Source organism: Oncorhynchus masou, chromosome 32 (assembly GCF_036934945.1).
Source record: "Oncorhynchus masou masou isolate Uvic2021 chromosome 32, UVic_Omas_1.1, whole genome shotgun sequence".
In the NCBI taxonomy this organism is placed as follows: Eukaryota; Metazoa; Chordata; class Actinopteri; order Salmoniformes; family Salmonidae; genus Oncorhynchus; species Oncorhynchus masou.
In genome coordinates, this window is record NC_088243.1 from 56,664,086 (window position 1) to 56,683,163 (window position 19,078).

General features: G+C 42.7%; 3 protein-coding genes and 1 pseudogene across 12 annotated transcripts in view; all 4 read right to left on the bottom strand.

The window, feature by feature from the left end:
• The window catches only part of LOC135526268 (protocadherin gamma-C5-like), a 184,504-nt gene that overhangs the window by 84,023 nt on the left and 81,403 nt on the right, over positions 1-19,078 (bottom strand). Inside the window, exon 1 of one of the 10 annotated variants that reach the window (XM_064954501.1) lies at positions 8,959-11,555. The exons of 7 other annotated variants lie outside the window; for them this stretch is intronic. In XM_064954501.1, coding sequence (XP_064810573.1) covers positions 8,959-11,331 — 2,373 coding nt within the window. In that variant the 5' untranslated portion in view covers positions 11,332-11,555. Of the gene's footprint in view, positions 1-5,544; positions 8,147-8,958; positions 11,611-19,078 lie in introns of those variants that run through there. 2 more of the 10 variants (XM_064954498.1, XM_064954504.1) reach the window with 2 other exon arrangements.
• Positions 506-2,528, bottom strand: LOC135526840 (protocadherin gamma-A4-like; annotated as a pseudogene).
• On the bottom strand, positions 12,901-15,384 carry LOC135526274 (protocadherin gamma-A11-like). The gene is given in 2 exon segments (XM_064954508.1): positions 12,901-13,024; positions 13,027-15,384. Coding segments are annotated over 2 exon segments (2,259 nt in total). The 5' UTR covers positions 15,230-15,384; the 3' UTR covers positions 12,901-12,968.
• LOC135526273 (protocadherin gamma-A11-like) lies at positions 15,983-18,472 on the bottom strand. The gene is given in 2 exon segments (XM_064954507.1): positions 15,983-16,112; positions 16,115-18,472. Coding segments are annotated over 2 exon segments (2,262 nt in total). The 5' UTR covers positions 18,321-18,472; the 3' UTR covers positions 15,983-16,056.

Sequence of the window (19,078 nt, forward strand, 5' to 3'; positions counted from 1 at the left end):
CCGGACTACAGCGCTCTGCGTGCGGATCTGCGTGCCTATCTTTCTCTCTCTAACATATCGAGATGATGGGGGAGGTACTGTTGCAAATCTGCTCTAAAACAGCAACACACTGACCAACAGCGTCCCTCTGAGTTCAATGCACTAAACTACATGAAATAAAAACAGTACAACATACTTGGGAAGGTTTGAGTTTCCAAACGCTAAAATACCGTACTACTATTATATCAACATATACGCCAATGACAAAATAATGTCAGTGAGATGTTTACAACAAGTTCTAATGAAATACACGTTGCATGAAAATATTCTACCTTAGGAAAGTACTGGCTACCTATTTGCCAAGAGCCGCTGTCCATGACCATGGTGCTGAAATGGCCCCACATGTAGAAGGAAGAGGATCTCTGAAAACGGAAAGTCCCCAGGTACGACACATACTAGATTTTAAACAGATAAAATACATTTAGACAGACCCATGAAACATATAGTTTTATGGAAAGATAATGACTCAAATATAACAGACCTCTATTGGGGTGTCTGGTTCATCCAGGATGTTGTGTTCGTTCCGCATCCGCTGCATCGTCCCTGTAGAACTGGGGTCCATTATCAGTACGTTCTGACTACAGGGTCTGGCGAACTGACAGTCACTCTTTCTGGAGTCAGTCGTCCTGCACACCTCGTAATTGTACACGTGCTGTAGAGTTCCTGTCCCCAGAGTGTCTGCGTAACGCGGTGGATAATACGGAATAACCGGGAGATTGGAATGATAGAGGATGCGAGACTGTCTCTATCTGTATATTTTCACTGATATAATAACCACTAAACACGTGATGAACAGAAATGAGACTACAGCCAAAGCCAAGACTAAGTAAAAAGTCAGGTTGTCGTTGTACTCCTTGTCGTGCGTAAAGTCAGTGAACTCCGAGAGCACTTCAGGGAAGCTGTCCGCCACCGCCACGTTAACATTGACTGTAGCTGAACGAGAGGGCTGCCCGTTGTCCTCCACTACAACAGTGAGCCTTTGTTTCACAGCATCTTTATCATTGACTTGGCGTATAGTTCTTATTTCCCCATTCTGTAAGCCCACTTCAAACAGCGCCCCGTCTCTCGTTTTCTGCAGTTCATATGAGAGCCAGGAATTCTGCCCAGAGTCCAGATCAACAGCCACCACTTTAGTCACAAGATAGCCAACATCTGCTAAACGAGGCACCATTTCAGCCACCAGAGAGCTGCTAGTCTGGACTGCATACAGAACCTGAGGCGCGTTGTCGTTCTAGTCCTGGATCATTATTTTCACAGTCACATTGCTACTGAGAGGAGGGGAGCCTCCATCCTGCGCTTTTACGTGGAACTGGAAATATTTGATCTGCTCATTGTCAAAAAAGTTCACGCATGTATGACTCCACTATCAGCACTAACGGACACATATGAGGAGACGGGAACTCCGTTAAATGAGGAGTCCTCCAGTATGTAAGAAACACGGGCATTCTGGTTCCAGTCAGCGTCTATGGCTTTCACTGTGAATACAGAGAGGCCCGGTGTGTTGTTTTCTATAATGTTGGCCTCATATGAGCTCCTCTCAAAGACAGGCGCGTTGTCATTCACATCTGATATCTGTAAGGTGAGAGTGACGCTGCTGGAGAGCGAGGCTTAGTGTCCAAGTCACACAAAAAACATTTGATGTAGATTTAATAGTAACTGGGATATTTTCATTTATACCACAGTGTACCTGACCGTAACTATCAGAGTCAGGATCGTGGACGCTGAACACAGCTACAACCGTATTTTGAATTGAGTCCTCTGGTGTTGAACTAGATTTCGAAAGTACACTGATTACTGGAGCATTGTCATTGATATCGATAACATCAACTATTACCTTACTGGAATCTGATAGACCACCATTGTCTATTGCTTCGATATCTATTTGGTAATGTTTGGCTTTTTCAAAGTCAACCTTGCCGACTAACATCACCTCTCCTTTTGCATGTATATGAAAAATGTCTGATACACTATCCATATTATTCGATATGGAATTAGACACTTCACCATTTGAGCCTTTGTCTGCACCGATGTATTAGTTGTCGTCAAATAGGTTCCTTTGGGGCAATTCTCTGTAATAGTTGCCTTAAAATCCGGTTGCTAAAAACCGGAGCATTTTGTTTGCATCTAACGCAGTGGCGTGTATCTGCACAGTACCAAACAGCCGAGGCTCTCATCCATCTATAGAAGTGAAGACTAAAGATACCTGTTCCTCTCGATCTAAAGGTTTCTGTAAAAAAAAATGTTTTTACACCCCTCGACCTGATTTTCATGTTTCAAGACAACATTGTCTGTGGGTTTCAGCGAGTAGCTTTGAAGACCATTTAAACCTGTTTGGATACCCTGCTTTCTTACACACAAATTTAGATTAAATCACAGCTGATTTCAAAAGGTTTCTCATTCATGTTAAAACTGGAAGCATTATCATTGATATCTGTGATCTCTACAGTTATTCAAAACAACTCCATTAGGTTCTCCAGAACAGTGGCAACCCATCATTCAGTGAGCCCCATCTGTTTTTTCTTGGTTGCCTGTTTTGCATGTTATTTTGGCATTAATATGTGTCACATATCAGTTTGCAAACAATGTACAAAAATAAATAATTGAGTTAACAAAGCCACATACAAACATATTCTCTTTTTTTGCTTTCGTGAGTAAGGCACCTCCAAAATGCAGGTCTTTCAGCCTAGCTCAGTGCTTTCTGTGGTGGTGGGGTAGCCAGCGGAAAATACGGAGCGTAGGGGTTAGTAATGCTCTCTAGTTGCGCCGTGATTGGCTCAGTGTTCTGTCACTCATGGGGACACTATGTCACTGCAAAATCAACCGGGGAGAGTTGGAAAATGTAAGCCCCTTGAATGCTGCCATAGAGTTACATTAGAAGTTAAATACAAGAAGGCTCAAGGTCATTGGACACAGATAAAATGACGTCAAATCACATTATATCTACCATAGATTTGAAAGGACTGATCACGTCAACATCATACTTTCAAAATCTTAGCTAGCAAGAGTCATTATTATGAATCAAGTCGACAATCTACTGGCAAATCCTTTTCAAACGTTGTCATATGAAGAGAAATAGATAAACATATCGGTGCTCTTTGGCCATTGGACATAAACATTACACAACAAGTTGGAAATCGCAAATTCAACAATGAGTGGTTTGGAATGAGTCAGTGGCTAACTGCAAGCATTGTAAAGCAGCCACTAGCCTGCTATTCAGTGGAGTGGGTGTGTGGTCCAAGTATGGGTTTAAATGTGTCTCTTTTCCAAGCTTAAAAGGATAAACATTCAACATTGGCCATGCTGTAAATCCAGCATAACTTCTGCCGCGTTCAAAACAAGTGGAAACTCGGAACTGGGAAATATCCGACATCAGTTAGTTCAAGACAACTGGGAACTCGAAGAAAAATGATCTCCGATTGGGAAAATACGTTTTGAACGGTCATCCAATCTCTAAATTCCAAGTCGGGAACTGGGGCCTCTTTCGAGAGCTCCGACCTGAAGATCACTGACGTCATGATTCAAACTAGTTTTTTCAGAGTACCCAGTTGTCTTGAAAGCACCATAAATCCAGAGAATGCCAGACTTGATGGTAAAGTTTGATAACAAAATTTGCCCACAAAGGACCGCCGTGCCACCTTCCTGTTCAAGTGAGCACAGCACAACAAGGTGAGTCCAAAAATGTTTTGAATGCTGCTGTATAAATAATGTAATATGCCAGGGAGATATGTATACTGTAGCTAAGAAAGTAATACTAAGTGTATGTTGTGTAGTAAGCCGTTAGCTGTTGGTGGTGCACATGTAGCCTATCGCCTGTTTTAGAGAAATGTCATCATTGAATATTGTATTAGCTTTCATTGTCTGCTTACATGCCCCTGTTATTTATCCTACGGTTCTGAATTGGTGTACAGGTAGAACACTGTACGAACGGCCCATGTTCTGAATTCTGTCGCTGTACATTTCCAAAGTGCATAACAAATAGTTATATTGACTATGTCTGTCCTTGCTCGCTCATTAATGTCTTGCCGTGTCATTGTTCTGTCCGACATTTTCTCAACGATATCAAACAACACACATATTATAATCCGTAAAGAACTCTGTATTATTCCATTAGTTTCTGAGCTAAAAATAATATCTCGCTTTCTCAGCGCTTTCTCTCTCCAATATATCGAGATGATGGGGGAGGTACTACTGCAAATCTGCAACACATTGACCAACAGCGGCCCTCTGAGTTCAGGAGTGTAACGTACACACAGAATATGCAAAGCACATATGCTCGCCAACCACGCGTAATATACACATATCCAAAAACCAAATACGTATGCACTATTGTAAAGGCATGATGACAGTGACCATTTACTTTTATGTATGAGCTGTTATGCACAACACAGTAACTGGTGGTTATTGAGCATGAACTGTATGCTGGTTACAATTACGCCATTATACACTATCAAAGAATTCGCAATACTGGCATGATCATAACGGAAAGCTGTCAGAGAGTTGAACTAAACAAATCCATAGGAAACACAGTTCAGACATTCTAGAGCGAAGCCCACTGCTCAATATTTGAAATATAACTACAGGACAACAGAACCATAGTAACATTTGCTTGTGAAATCATTGAAGTGTTTTTTTTCTTTTTGTGAATGAATCATTTGTCTTACATATTTATTACAATGAGATTTCTCAAGTAAGCCCACGCCATCCAATCTGAGTTCTGGATAAACTTTGTGATCATTACCAAAGCTAAGATGAGGTTTCACTAGTGTAGTTAGGCCACTGGGAAAAGCTTTGATCACATAAATAAACTCTCTGAAAGGTATTGGAAACTCTTTCATTGTTATCAACTGTTCATATGTGAGAATATTGCCCTTGTTGTTGAAAACATCAAGAACAAAGTCAGTATTCCTCTCATGCCAGCTGGGGTAGAACAATGACTTATTCCTTACAGTTATGTCTTAATTATTCCACAAAAGAGCTTTATGTGGGGAAAAATTGTGCAGGACACATTTTTCAGTCCACTAAAGATTGTTGGTGAAACCTAGCCAATGTAGCAGGTACTCTTTCAGGAATATAATTACATTTCAGTAAAAATTGAAGCCCTCCCAACTTATTAAACACATTATTTGGAATGAAATACCATATTGAATCAGTATTGATCAAACATCTTTTCAACCAGTTTATCTTGAAAGTGTTATTTATGTCAACAAAATCCAACACTCTTAAGACTTTTTCTGGCTGTGAGACTTATTTTTCCAGATGAAGTCAAGAAAGGCCTTATTGATCTCTTTACAAGTAGCAGGATTTACACATAAAGATAATGAATGGGTACACAAAACGAGACAGTCCCTCTGCCTTGGACAGAAGTACTCTCGCAAGTAAAGAAAGATCTCTTTGCAGCCAATTATTGAATATATATTTGAAATCATTGAAGTGTAGGGTTATGAAATGAGAATCAGTGACATCCTTCATATTCTGAGGTTATGAGAGTCACTTGATCATGCTCACCTGGTTAGCCTCATTATCATGGATCAGTGTGTCCCTCTGCGCGTGGGGGAGTGTCTGTGTTCCGTCCAGGCTAATGATGCTCTGACTGCAAGGTCTGACGTATTTCATATCACTCATTCTGGAGTCAGTAGTTCCACATACCTCGTAATTATATACGTGTCGCAGTGTCCCAGTGCCACCTACGTCAGCGTAAAGGGGCGGGTAATACGGAATAACTGGGAGATTCCCGTTGGATTTGTAAAACATGCGCTCACGTCTCCATCTGTAGCATTTCACTGACAGGATGGCTATGATGGACACAATAAATAAAAAAGAGACTACAGCCAGAGCCAAGACTAAGTAAAAAGTCAGGTTGTCATTGTACTCCTTGTCGTGCGTAAAGTCAGTGAACTCCGAGAGCACTTCAGGGAAGCTGTCCGCCACCGCCACGTTAACATTGACTGTAGCTGAACGAGAGGGCTGCCCGTTGTCCTCCACTACAATAGTGAGCCTTTGTTTCACAGCATCTTTATCATTGACTTGGCGTATAGTTCTTATTTCTCCATTCTGTAAGCCCACTTCAAACAGCGCCCTGTCTGTCGCTTTCTGCAGTTTATACGAGAGCCAGGCATTCTGTCCAGAGTCCACATCAACAGCCACCACTTTAGTCACAAGATAGCCCACATCTGCTGAACGAGGCACCATTTCAGCCACCAGAGAGCTGCTAGTCTGGACTGGGTACAGAACCTGAGGCGCGTTGTCGTTCTGGTCCTGGACCATTATTTTCACAGTCACATTGCTACTGAGAGGAGGGGAGCCCTCATCCTGCGCTTTTACGCGGAATTGGAAATCCTTGATGTGCTCGAAGTCAAAAGAGCGCACTGCATGGATGACTCCACTATCAGCACTAACGGACACATATGAGGAGACGGGAACTCCGTTAACCGAGGAGTCCTCCAGTATGTAAGAAACACGGGCATTCTGGTTCCAGTCAGCGTCTCTGGCTTTCACTGTGAATATAGAGAGGCCCGGTGTGTTGTTTTCTATAATGTAGGCCTCATATGAGCTCCTCTCAAAAACAGGCGCGTTGTCATTCACATCTGATATCTGTAAGGTGAGAGTGACGCTGCTGGAGAGCGAGGGCACGCCCTCATCAGAGCAGGTCACACTGATGTTATACTCAGAGGCTTTCTCTCGGTCCAAGTCGCTATCCGTTACTAGACTGTAAAAGGCGTTAGATGTTGATTTAATAGTGAATGGGACGTTCTCATTTATGCCACAGTGAACTTTACCATTACTTTCTGAATCAGGGTCGTTCACGCTCATCATAGCTATTACTGTGTTCAGACGGGAATCCTCTGGTATTGAACTTGATTTGGAAATCAATTTGATAACAGGACTATTGTCATTCATGTCACTAACATCTATAATTATTTTACTTGAGTCTGACAGACCTCCCTGATCTTTTGCCTCAATAAATATTTGATAATGTTTTTGTTTTTCATAATCTATATGACCAATCAATTTCAATTCGCCGCTGTCATGGTCTAACTCAAACAAATCCGATACACCGGCGGTGCCACTTGATGAAGAGTAGGTAACAAGACTATTAGACCACTTGTCCGCATCAGATGCACTGACAGTAGTTAACACGGCTCCTTTAGGAGAATTCTCCACAACCGTGGCTTTGTAAATCTCCTGGGTAAAAACCGGAGCATTGTCATTCGCGTCTTGTACTGTTACATGGATTTGCAGCGTTCCAGTCATCTTCGGCTCGCCTCCATCCATTGCTGTTAGCACTAAATTAATATTTTCTTGTTCCTCTCGATCTATTGGCTTCTGTAAAACCATCTCTACCTTTTTACTACCGTCTGGCTGGTTTTTCAGTTGTAATTTAAAATGATCAGTGGGTTTAAGGGCGTAGGTTTGAAGACCGTTAACACCAACATCAGAATCCACTGCCCTCTCCAGCATAAATCTGGCTCCGGTACCTGCAATTTCACTAATCTCAAATTTCATTTCACTTTTTCCAAAACTGGGAGCGTTATCGTTTATATCTGTGATCTCAATCGTTATTGTATATAATTCCATTGGATTCTCTAAAATCATTTGAAAATCAAGGGCGCAAGGCGTCGTCTGTCCGCAGAGCGCTTCACGGTCTATTCTCTCTTTGATAAGGAGAACTCCCCTTTCTTTATTCAACTCGATGTATTCTGCACTGTCTCCAGTATAAATACGAGCTTTACCTGATTTCAGTCTTTTAATATCTAAACCCAAATCCTGCGCGATGTTACCGACTAAAGAGCCTGTCGCCATTTCCTCTGGAATGGAGTAACTGACCTGCCCGTTCACTGAACTGAGAGAGAGGACCGAGATAAACAACAGTACTTGCCGTGTCATTGTTCTGTCCGACATTTTCCCTTCACCATGAAACCACAAGCAGGTTATAACATCCGTAAAACAGACTGCAATATTCCATTAGTTTTCCAGTTGAAAACATCAAAGGTAATTGACAAAGAAATGCACAATTCTGGAACAAAAGAATCTCAGGCTGCTGTCTCCGTGCTTCGTGTTCTCTATAACCCGGACTGTGCGCTCTGCGTGGGGCTCTTTCTCTCTCTAACATATCGAGATGATGGGGGAGGTACTGCTGCAAATCTGCTCTAAAACTGCAACACACTGACCAACAGCGGCCCTTTGAGTGCAATGCAATGAACTACACAAAATGAATTCAAGAAAATGTACTAGAGGTATTTCCAGTCAACAATGGCAATTTCAAGTTTAAATAAGCCCACTGACAGAAAATATCAAACATTACACGACCTTACTTCTCATCACTGCCAATTTAAATCGAATGCCATATATACTCTGAAATGCTTCAGCTTTCTATTAAGTTAAAGTAACATCACAAAGCATATCTTATGGCAAGCAAATTGCACGAAATATTAAACAAGAAGCTAATGCAGAATCTAAAATAAATGATAACACACTACATCAGAGGAGTATGATGAGATGACTGTGAGTGAGGTAGGCCGATTGAATGTTACCACGGAGTCAAATAGCAACACGTCTTCACTTGAATCATAACACCAACATAACACACTGAAAGTACATACGCCACTCAAAGACTGTGCTCAAAGTAGATTTAAATTGTTCTAGACAAGCGGGAAAATATTGACACACTTGTGTAGATGTGAATTATGCAGTGGGAACCTTCTCTGACTTTAGTTCTACATCACACTTTGACGTGGGAATGAAACTCTCACTGGAGCGCAATGAAAGAAAACCGGCGCTGTCCACAGCCCTGGTGCTGAGAAGGACACGAGTCTGGCGATCTGAAAATGCAACCGGCATATGACGAATTTCAGACCATCGAAAAGGCTGTTTCCAAGAACACTTGATTAAATAGTACAAATAATGTTCATTAACACCAACCTCTAGTGGGGAGTCTGGTTCATCCAGGATGTTCTTCTCGTTCTGCATCCGCTGCATCGTCCCTGTAGAACTGGGGTCCATTATCAGTACGTTCTGACTACAGGGTCTGGCGAACTGACAGTCACTCTTTCTGGAGTCAGTCGTCCTGCACACCTCGTAATTGTACACGTGCTGTAGAGTTCCTGTCCCCAAAGTGTCTGCGTAACGCGGTGGATAATACGGAATAACCGGGAGGTTGGAATGATAGAGGATGCGAGACTGTCTCCATCTGTATATTTTCACTGATATAATAACCACTAAACACGTGATGAACAAAAATGAGACTACAGCCAAAGCCAAGACTAAGTAAAGAGTCAGGTTGTCATTGTACTCCTTGTCGTGCGTAAAGTCAGTGAACTCCGAGAGCACTTCAGGGAAGCTGTCCGCCACCGCCACGTTAACATTGACTGTAGCTGAACGAGAGGGCTGCCCATTGTCCTCCACTACAACAACAAGCCTTTGTTTCACAGCATCTTTATCATTGACTTGGCGTATAGTTCTTATTTCCCCATTCTGTAAGCCCACTTCAAATAGCGCTCGGTCTGTCACTTTCTGTAGTTTATACGAGAGCCAAGCATTCTGTCCAGAGTCCACATCAACAGCCACCACTTTAGTCACAAGATAGCCAACATCTGCTGAACGAGGAACCATTTCAGCCACCAGAGAGCTGCTAGTCTGGACTGGGTACAGAACCTGAGGCGTGTTGTCATTCTGGTCCTGGATCATTATTTTCACAGTCACATTGCTACTGAGAGGAGGGGAGCCTCCATCCTGCGCTTTTACACGGAACTGGAAATCCTTGATGTGCTCGTAGTCAAACGAGCGCACTGCTTGGATAACTCCACTATCAGCACTAACGGACACATATGAGGAAACGGGCACTCCGTTAACCGAGGAGTCCTCCAGTATGTAAGAAACACGGGCATTCTGGTTCCAGTCAGCGTCTCTGGCTTTCACTGTGAATATAGAGAGGCCAGGTGTGTTGTTTTCTATAATGTAGGCCTCATATGTGGTCCTCTCAAAGACAGGCGCGTTGTCATTCACATCTGATATCTGTAAGGTGAGAGTGACGCTGCTGGAGAGCGAGGGCACGCCCTCATCAGAGCACGTCACACTGATGTTATACTCAGAGACTCTCTCTCGGTCCAAGTCACTGTCAGTTACAAGGCTATAGAATCTATTAGATGTAGATTTAATGGTGAAAGGAATATTTTCATTTATCCCACAGTTTACTTGACCGTTGTGGTCAGAGTCCGGATCGTTAACGTTGATCATAGCTATAACCATATTTGGGCTTGAGTCCTCAGCTATTGAACTAGACTTTGACATTATATTAATAACGGGACTGTTGTCGTTGACGTCAATAATATCGATGATTATTTTACTAGAATCGGATAGTCCTCCCTCATCCATTGCCTCAATAAACATTTGATAATGTTTAGCTTTTTCATAATCGATTTGACCAATGAGTCTAAGTTCACCACTGTCGCTGTCTAACTCAAACAGATCAGTACTGCTGGACAAAGAATAGCTCACGAGACTATTTGATCCTTTATCTGCGTCAGATGCGCTGACTTTTGTCATCAAGGTTCCTTTCGGCGAATTTTCAACAACGGTTGCTTTGTATATCTCCTGCGTAAAAATCGGGGCATTGTCGTTCGCATCTAATACAATGACGTGTATCTGCACTGTTCCAGACAACTGAGGCTCACCTCCATCGAGTGCGGTTAAGACTAAAGATATCTGCTCCTGTTTCTCTCGATCTAAAGGTTTCTGTAAAACCATCTCTACTTTTTTACTCCCGTCAGGTTGATTTTTTAGTTTTAACTGAAAATTAGCAGTGGGTTTAAGGATGTAGCTCTGGAGACCGTTAACATCAACGTCAGGATCCATCGCCCTCTCCAGCATAAACGTAGAGCCAGTAACAGCGGTTTCACTAATTTCAAAACGTCTCTCGTTCTTTTTAAAACTAGGAGAATTATCGTTTACATCTGTAATCTCAACAGTTACTCGAAAGAATTCCATGGGATTTTCTAAAATAATTTGAAAATGCAGTGCGCAAGGCGTCGCCTGTCCGCAGAGCGCTTCACGGTCTATTCTCTCTTTGATAAGGAGAACTCCCCTTTCTTTATTCAACTCGATGTATTCTGCACTGTCTCCAGTATAAATACGAGCTTTACCCGATTTCAGTCTTTTGATATCTAAACCCAAATCCTGCGCGATGTTACCGACTAAAGAGCCTGTCGCCATTTCCTCTGGAATGGAGTAACTGACCTGACCGTTCACTGAACTGAGAGAGAGGACCGAGATAAACAACAGTACTTGCCGTGTCATTGTTCTGTCCGATATTTCCCTTCACCATGAAACAACAAGCAGGTTATAAAATCCGTAAAGAAGTCAGTAATATTGCATTCGTTTCTAGTTCAAAGCATCAAAGGTAAACGACTCAACAATAAACCATTTTGGAACAAGAGAATGGCAGCTCTGTATCTTAGTATTAGTGTTCTCTGTAAACCGGACTGTGCGCTCTGTGTGCCGCTCTGTCTCTGTCTAATATATCGAGATGATGGGGGAAGTACTGCGACACATTTGCTATGAAGCTGCAACACACTAACCAACAGCGTCCCTATGAGTTCAACCCACTGAACTACAGATATACTGAAAAAAAAAAAATTCGAACACACTTGAGAAAGTCTGAGTCTCCAAACTATAAAACACAGTACAACTATGCTGACAACACAAACAGGCCAATGTATTAATGATAAATGAAAACCAATATGTCAATGAGATGTGAACAAACAAGGTCTAAAGATAATACACGTTGAGTGAAACTGCTACTTTAGAAAACTGCAGGCTCACTGATTGAAATACAGATTATTTGCAAACCACCGCTGTCCATGGCCGTGGTGCTGAAATGACCACATATTAGTGGAATATGGAGCATTTATGATCATGGAAACTTGCCAGGTACACAGACTTGATTTCAAACTGGTAAAATCACCGATAGCCTACATATAGACATACACTGCTCAAAAAAATAAAGGGAACACTTACACAACACAATTTAACTCCAAGTCAATCACACTTCTGTGAAATCAAACTGTCACAGCCCCCCATGTGCTCGCCAGAGGTAGCCTGACTGTCATTAGGTACCGAGATGAGATCCTCAGACCCCTTGTGAGACCATATGCTGGTGCGGTTGGCCCTAGGTTCCTCCTAATGCAAGACAATGCTAGACCTCATGTGGCTGGAGTGTGTCAGCAGTTCCTGCAAGAGGAAGGCATTGATGCTATGGACTGGCCCGCCCATTCCCCAGACCTGAATCCAATTGAGCACATCTGGAACATCATGTCTCGCTCCATCAACCAACGCCATGTTGCACCACAGACTGTCCAGGAGTTGGCGGATGCTTTAGTCCAGGTCTGGGAGGAGATCCCTCAGGAGACCATCCGCCACCTCATCAGGAGCATGCCCAGGCGTTGTAGGGAGGTCATACAGGCACGTGGAGGCCACACACACTACTGAGCCTCATTTTGACTTGTTTTAAGGACATTACATCAAAGCTGGATCAGCCTGTAGTGTGGTTTTCCACTTTAATGTTGAGTGTGACTCCAAATCCAGACCTCCATGGGTTGATACATTTGATTTCCATTGATCATTTTTGTGTGATGTTGTTGTCAGCACATTCAACTATGTAAAGAAAAAAGTATTTAATAAGAATATTTTATTCATTCAGATCTAGGATGTGTTATTTTAGTGTCCCTTTATTTTTTTGAGAAGTGTATATGAAACATACAGTTTCATGGAAAATAAAATGTATTTAAATATAACAGACCTCTATTGGGGAGTCTGGTTCATCCAGGATGTTCTGTTCATTCTGCATCCGCTGCATCGTCCCTGTAGAACTGGGGTCCATTATCAGTACGTTCTGACTACAGGGTCTGGCGAACTGACAGTCACTCTTTCTGGAGTCAGTCGTCCTGCACACCTCGTAATTGTACACGTGCTGTAGAGTTCCTGTCCCCAAAGTGTCTGCGTAACGCGGTGGATAATACGGAATAACCGGGAGGTTGGAATGATAGAGGATGCGAGACTGTCTCCATCTGTATATTTTCACTGATATAATAACCACTAAACACGTGATGAACAGAAATGAGACTACAGCCAAAGCCAAGACTAAGTAAAAAGTCAGGTTGTCATTGTATTCCTTGTCGTGCGTAAAGTCAGTGAACCCCGAGAGCACTTCAGGGAAGCTGTCCGCCACCGCCACGTTAACATTGACTGTAGCTGAACGAGAGGGCTGCCCGTTGTCCTCCACTACAACAGTGAGCCTTTGTTTCACAGCATCTTTATCATTGACTTGGCGTATAGTTCTTATTTCTCCATTCTGTAAGCCCACTTCAAACAGCGCCCTGTCTGTCGCTTTCTGCAGTTTATACGAGAGCCAAGCATTCTGTCCAGAGTCCACATCAACAGCCACCACTTTAGTCACAAGATAGCCAACATCTGCTGAACGAGGAACCATTTCAGCCACCAGAGAGCTGCTAGTCTGGACTGGGTACAGAACCTGAGGCGCATTGTCATTCTGGTCCTGGATCATTATTTTCACAGTCACATTGCTACTGAGAGGAGGGGAGCCTCCATCCTGCGCTTTTACGTGGAACTGAAAATCCTTGATGTGCTCGTAGTCAAAAGAGCGCACTGCATGTATGACCCCACTATCAGCACTAACGGACACATATGAGGAGACGGGAACTCCGTTAATCGAGGAGTCCTCCAGTATGTAAGAAACACGGGCATTCTGGTTCCAGTCAGCGTCTCTGGCTTTCACTGTGAATATAGAGAGGCCCGGTGTGTTGTTTTCTATAATGTAGGCCTCATATGAGCTCCTCTCAAAGACAGGCGCGTTGTCATTCACATCTGATATCTGTAAGGTGAGAGTGACGCTGCTGGATAGCGAGGGCACTCCCTCATCAGAGCACGTCACACTGATGTTATACTCAGAGGCTCTCTCTCGGTCCAAGTCGCTATCCGTTACTAGACTGTAAAAGGCGTTAGATGTTGATTTAATAGTGAATGGGACGTTCTCATTTATGCCACAGTGAACTTTTCCATTACTTTCTGAATCAGGGTCGTTCACGCTCATCATAGCTATTACTGTGTTCAGACGGGAATCCTCTGGTATTGAACCGGACTTAGAAATCAAATTAATAAGAGCACTATTGTCATTCACGTCAATAACATCAATTATTATTTTACTTGAGTCTGAAAGTCCTCCACTGTCTATTGCTTCTATATCAATCTGATAATTTCTGGCTTTTTCATAGTCAATTGGACCATCTAATATCAAATCCCCATCTGCATTCATATGAAACAATTCTGAACCACTGTCCATACCATTCGAAATTAGATAGGACACTTCACCATTTGTGCCTTTGTCTGCATCAGAAGCACTAACTGTAGTGACAACCGTTCCTTTTTGTGAATTCTCTGTTATTGTTGCCGTATAAATGGTTTTGGTAAAAACCGGCGCATTGTCGTTTGCATCTAACACGGTTACGTGTATCTGCATTGTCCCAGACATGTGAGGCTTGCCTCCATCCAAAGCAGTTAACAACAGCGACATATGCTCCTGTTTCTCTCTATCTAAAGGTTTCTGTAAAACCATCTCTACCTTTTTACTTCCGTCGGCCTGACTATGTAATTTCAGAACAAAATTGTCTGTGGGTTTCAGCGAGTAGGTTTGGAGACCGTTTAAACCAATGTCTGGATCTACTGCTTTCTCTAACACAAATTTAGAGCCAATCACCGCCGACTCGCTGATTTCCACTCTTCTCTCAGCCTTTTTAAAACTGGGAGCATTATCGTTTATATCTGTGATCTCAACAGTTACCGGGTACAATTCCATCGGGTTTTCAAGAGAAATCTGAAAATCCAGGGCGCAAGGCGTCGTCTGTCCGCAGAGCGCTTCACGGTCTATTCTCTCTCTGATAAGGAGAACTCCCCTTTCTTTATTCAACTCGATGTATTCTGCGCTGTCTCCAGTATAAATACGAGCTTTACCGGATTTCAGTCTTTTGATATCTAAACCCAAATCCTGCGCGATGTTACCGACTAAAGAGCCTGTCGCCATTTCCTCTGGAATGGAGTAACTGACCTGCCCGTGCACTGAACTGAGAGAGAGGACCGAGATAAACAACAGTACTTGCCGTGTCATTGTTCTGTCCGACATTTTCTCTGCGATATCAAACAACACAAACGTTCTTATCCGTATAGAAGTCTGGATTATTCCACTGGTTTCCAGTGCAAAACGTTAAAAAATGGTCCCAAAATCCACCAAGATTGAACAAAAGAATCGCAGCCCAGAGTCACCGTGTTAGTGTTCCCTGCAACCCGGACTGCGCGCCCTGTGCGGGTCTTTCTCTTTCTAATATATCGAGATGATGAGGGAGGTACTGCTCCAAATCTGCTCTAAAATTGTAACACACTGACCAACAGCGTCCCTCTGAGTTCAATGCACTAAACTACATGGAATAAAAACAGTACAACATACTTAAGGTTTCAGTTTACAAACGATAAAATACCGTATTGTTCTTATATCAACAACTAAGCCAATGTAAATATGACAAAAAAAGTCAGTGAGATATTAACAAAAAGGTATAGTAAAATAAACATTGCATGAAAATATTCTACAATAGGAAACTATTTGCTAAGCATTGAAATTAACGCTATTTGCCATGAGCCGCTGTCCATGACCATGGTGCTGAAATGGCCCCACATGTAGAAGGAAGAGCATTTATGACCGTGAAAAGTACCCAGGTACGAAACAGACTAGATTATAAACAGATAAAATCGCCGATGCATTTAGACAGACACATGAAACATAGTTTTATGGAAAAGATAATGACTCAAATATAACAGACCTCTATTGGGGAGTCTGGTTCATCCAGGATGTTCTGTTCGTTCTGCATCCGCTGCATCGTCCCTGTAGAACTGGGGTCCATTATCAGTACGTTCTGACTACAGGGTCTGGCGAACTGACAGTCACTCTTTCTGGAGTCAGTCGTCCTGCACACCTCGTAATTGTACACGTGCTGTAGAGTTCCTGTCCCCAAAGTGTCAGCGTAACGCGGTGGATAATACGGAATAACCGGGAGATTGGAATGATAGAGGATGCGAGACTGTCTCCATCTGTATATTTTCACGGATATAATAACCACTAAACATGTGATGAACAGAAATGAGACTACAGCCAACGCCAAGACTAAGTAAAAAGTCAGGTTGTCGTTGTACTCCTTGTCGTGCGTAAAGTCAGTGAACTCCGAGAGCACTTCAGGGAAGCTGTCCGCCACCGCCACGTTAACATTGACTGTAGCTGAACGAGAGGGCTGCCCATTGTCCTCCACTACAACAGTGAGCCTTTGTTTCACAGCATCTTTATCATTGACTTGGCGTACAGTTCTTATTTCTCCATTCTGTAAGCCCACTTCAAATAGCGCCCTGTCTGTCGCTTTCTGCAGTTTATACGAGAGCCAAGCATTCTGTCCAGAGTCCACATCAACAGCCACCACTTTAGTCACAAGATAGCCCACATCTGCTGAACGAGGCACCATTTCAGCCACCAGAGAGCTGCTAGTCTGGACTGGATACAGAACCTGAGGCGCGTTGTCGTTCTGGTCCTGGACCATTATTTTCACAGTCACATTGCTACTGAGAGGAGGGGAGCCTCCATCCTGCGCTTTTACGCGGAACTGGAAATCCTTGATCTGCTCGTAGTCAAAAGAGCGCACTGCATGTATGACTCCACTATCAGCACTAACGGACACATATGAGGAGACAGGCACTCCGTTAACTGAGGAGTCCTCCAGTATGTAAGAAACACGGGCGTTCTGGTTCCAGTCAGCGTCTCTGGCTTTCACTGTGAATATAGAGAGGCCCGGCGTGTTGTTTTCTATAATGTAGGCCTCATATGAGCTCCTCTCAAAAACAGGCGCGTTGTCATTCACATCTGATATCTGTAAGGTGAGAGTGACGCTGCTGGAGAGCGAGGGCACGCCCTCATCAGAGCAGGTCACACTGATGTTATACTCAGAGGCTCTCTCTCGGTCCAAGTCGCTGTCAGTTACTAAGCTATAGAAATGATTCGACGTTGATTTAATTGTAAATGGAATGTTTTCATTTATGGAACACTCTACTTTACCATTATCACCCGAGTCTGAGTCTTGAACATTGATAATTGTTACAACTGTGCCAGACACAGAATCTTCGAATATTGCATTTGTCTTAGACATAATATTAATGATTGGTTTGTTATCATTTAAATCAGAAACATCGACGATTACTTTGCAAGAATCTATGAGTCCTCCGGCGTCTCTTGCTTGAATGTCAATTTGATATTTTTTCATTCTTTCGTAATCAATATTTCCTAAAAGACTCACTACACCGTTATCATCATCAACTTCAAATAATTCAGCACCGCCTTCGACGATGTTTGACATAGAATATGTCACTTTTCCGTATGAGCCTTGATCAGCATCAGTCGCGCTTACTGTAGCGACAATGGTGCCTTTAGGCGCGTTCTCGGTTACACTGGCCTTGTAAACGGCTTGGGAACAGACAGGTGCATTATCATTGGCGTCTAGTACAGTGATGATTATCCGCATTGTTCCTGATAGCTGAGGCTCTCCTCCATCTACGGCTGTCAAAATCAGCGATATCTGCTCCTGTTTCTCTCGGTCTAGAGGCGTCTGCAAGACCATTTCCACATTTTTACTACCGTCAGGTAAAATGTGTGTCTTTAATATGAAATTATCAGTTGGTTTTAGGGTGTAGCTCTGCAGGTCATTCACACCAACGTCATTATCAACTGCTCTATCCAAAACGAACCTAGCTCCGGGCTGTGATGACTCACTTATTTCGAATTCCATTTCATTCTTTTTGAAACCCGGTGAATTATCATTGATGTCTGTGATCTCAATCGTTAAGCTGTAAAATTCCAATGGGTTATCAAGTAGAATTTGATGGTGTAAAGCGCATGGCGTCGTCTCTCCACACAACTCTTCACGGTCTATTCTCTCTTTGATAAAGATAACTCCCCTTTCTGTATTCAACTCGATGTATTCTGCACTGTCTCCAGTATAAATACGAGCTTTACCCGATTTCAGTCTTTTGACATCTAAACCCAAATCCTGCGCGATGTTACCGACTAAAGAGCCTTTCGCCATTTCCTCTGGAATGGAGTAACTGACCTGCCCGTGCACTGAACTGAGAGAGAGGACCGAGATAAACAACAGTACTTGCCGTGTCATTGTTCTGTTCGACATATCCTTTTCACAATTAAACCATAAACACCATATAATCCATAAAAAAATGTGCAGTGTTCCGTTAAAAGTAAGTTCAGAAAATAGCACAATTCCCTGCCAATAATCAGTCTCTCTGGAACAAAAGAATCCAATAATGGTGTCTCCGTGCTCGGTGTTCTCTGTAACCGGACTGGGCGCTCTGCGTGCGGCTCCCTCTTTCTCTTAATATATCGAGATGATGGGGGAAGTACTGCTGCAAATCTGCTCTAAAACTGCAACACACTGACCAACAGCGTCCCTCTGAGTTCAATCCACTGAACTACAGATTACTTTAAAACAAACGAATCGAAACATATTGTATATGAGAAGGTTTGAGTATCCGAAGGATAGAATACAGATTACTATCAGGTGAAATCAACACATATAGGCCAATGCACGATGACAAATGTAAACCAATATGTCAGGGGGATGTGGGCAAATAATGTATAACGAAAAGCACGTTGCGTGAAACGAGACTACTGTGGGAGACAACAAGCACCCCTTTGAAATTCACACTCTTTGCAAAGCAACTCTGTCCATGATAGTGCTTCTGAAATGGCCACATATCAGTGGAATGAAGAGCATTTCTGACAGACTCGATACAAAATAAAATGTAAACATAGGATACAGATGAAAAAATATAGTTTTACGGAAAGTCTAATGACTAAAACATAACAGATTTCTATTGGGGAACTGGAAATCCTTGATCTGCTAGTAATCAAAAGTATAGTCATATCAAG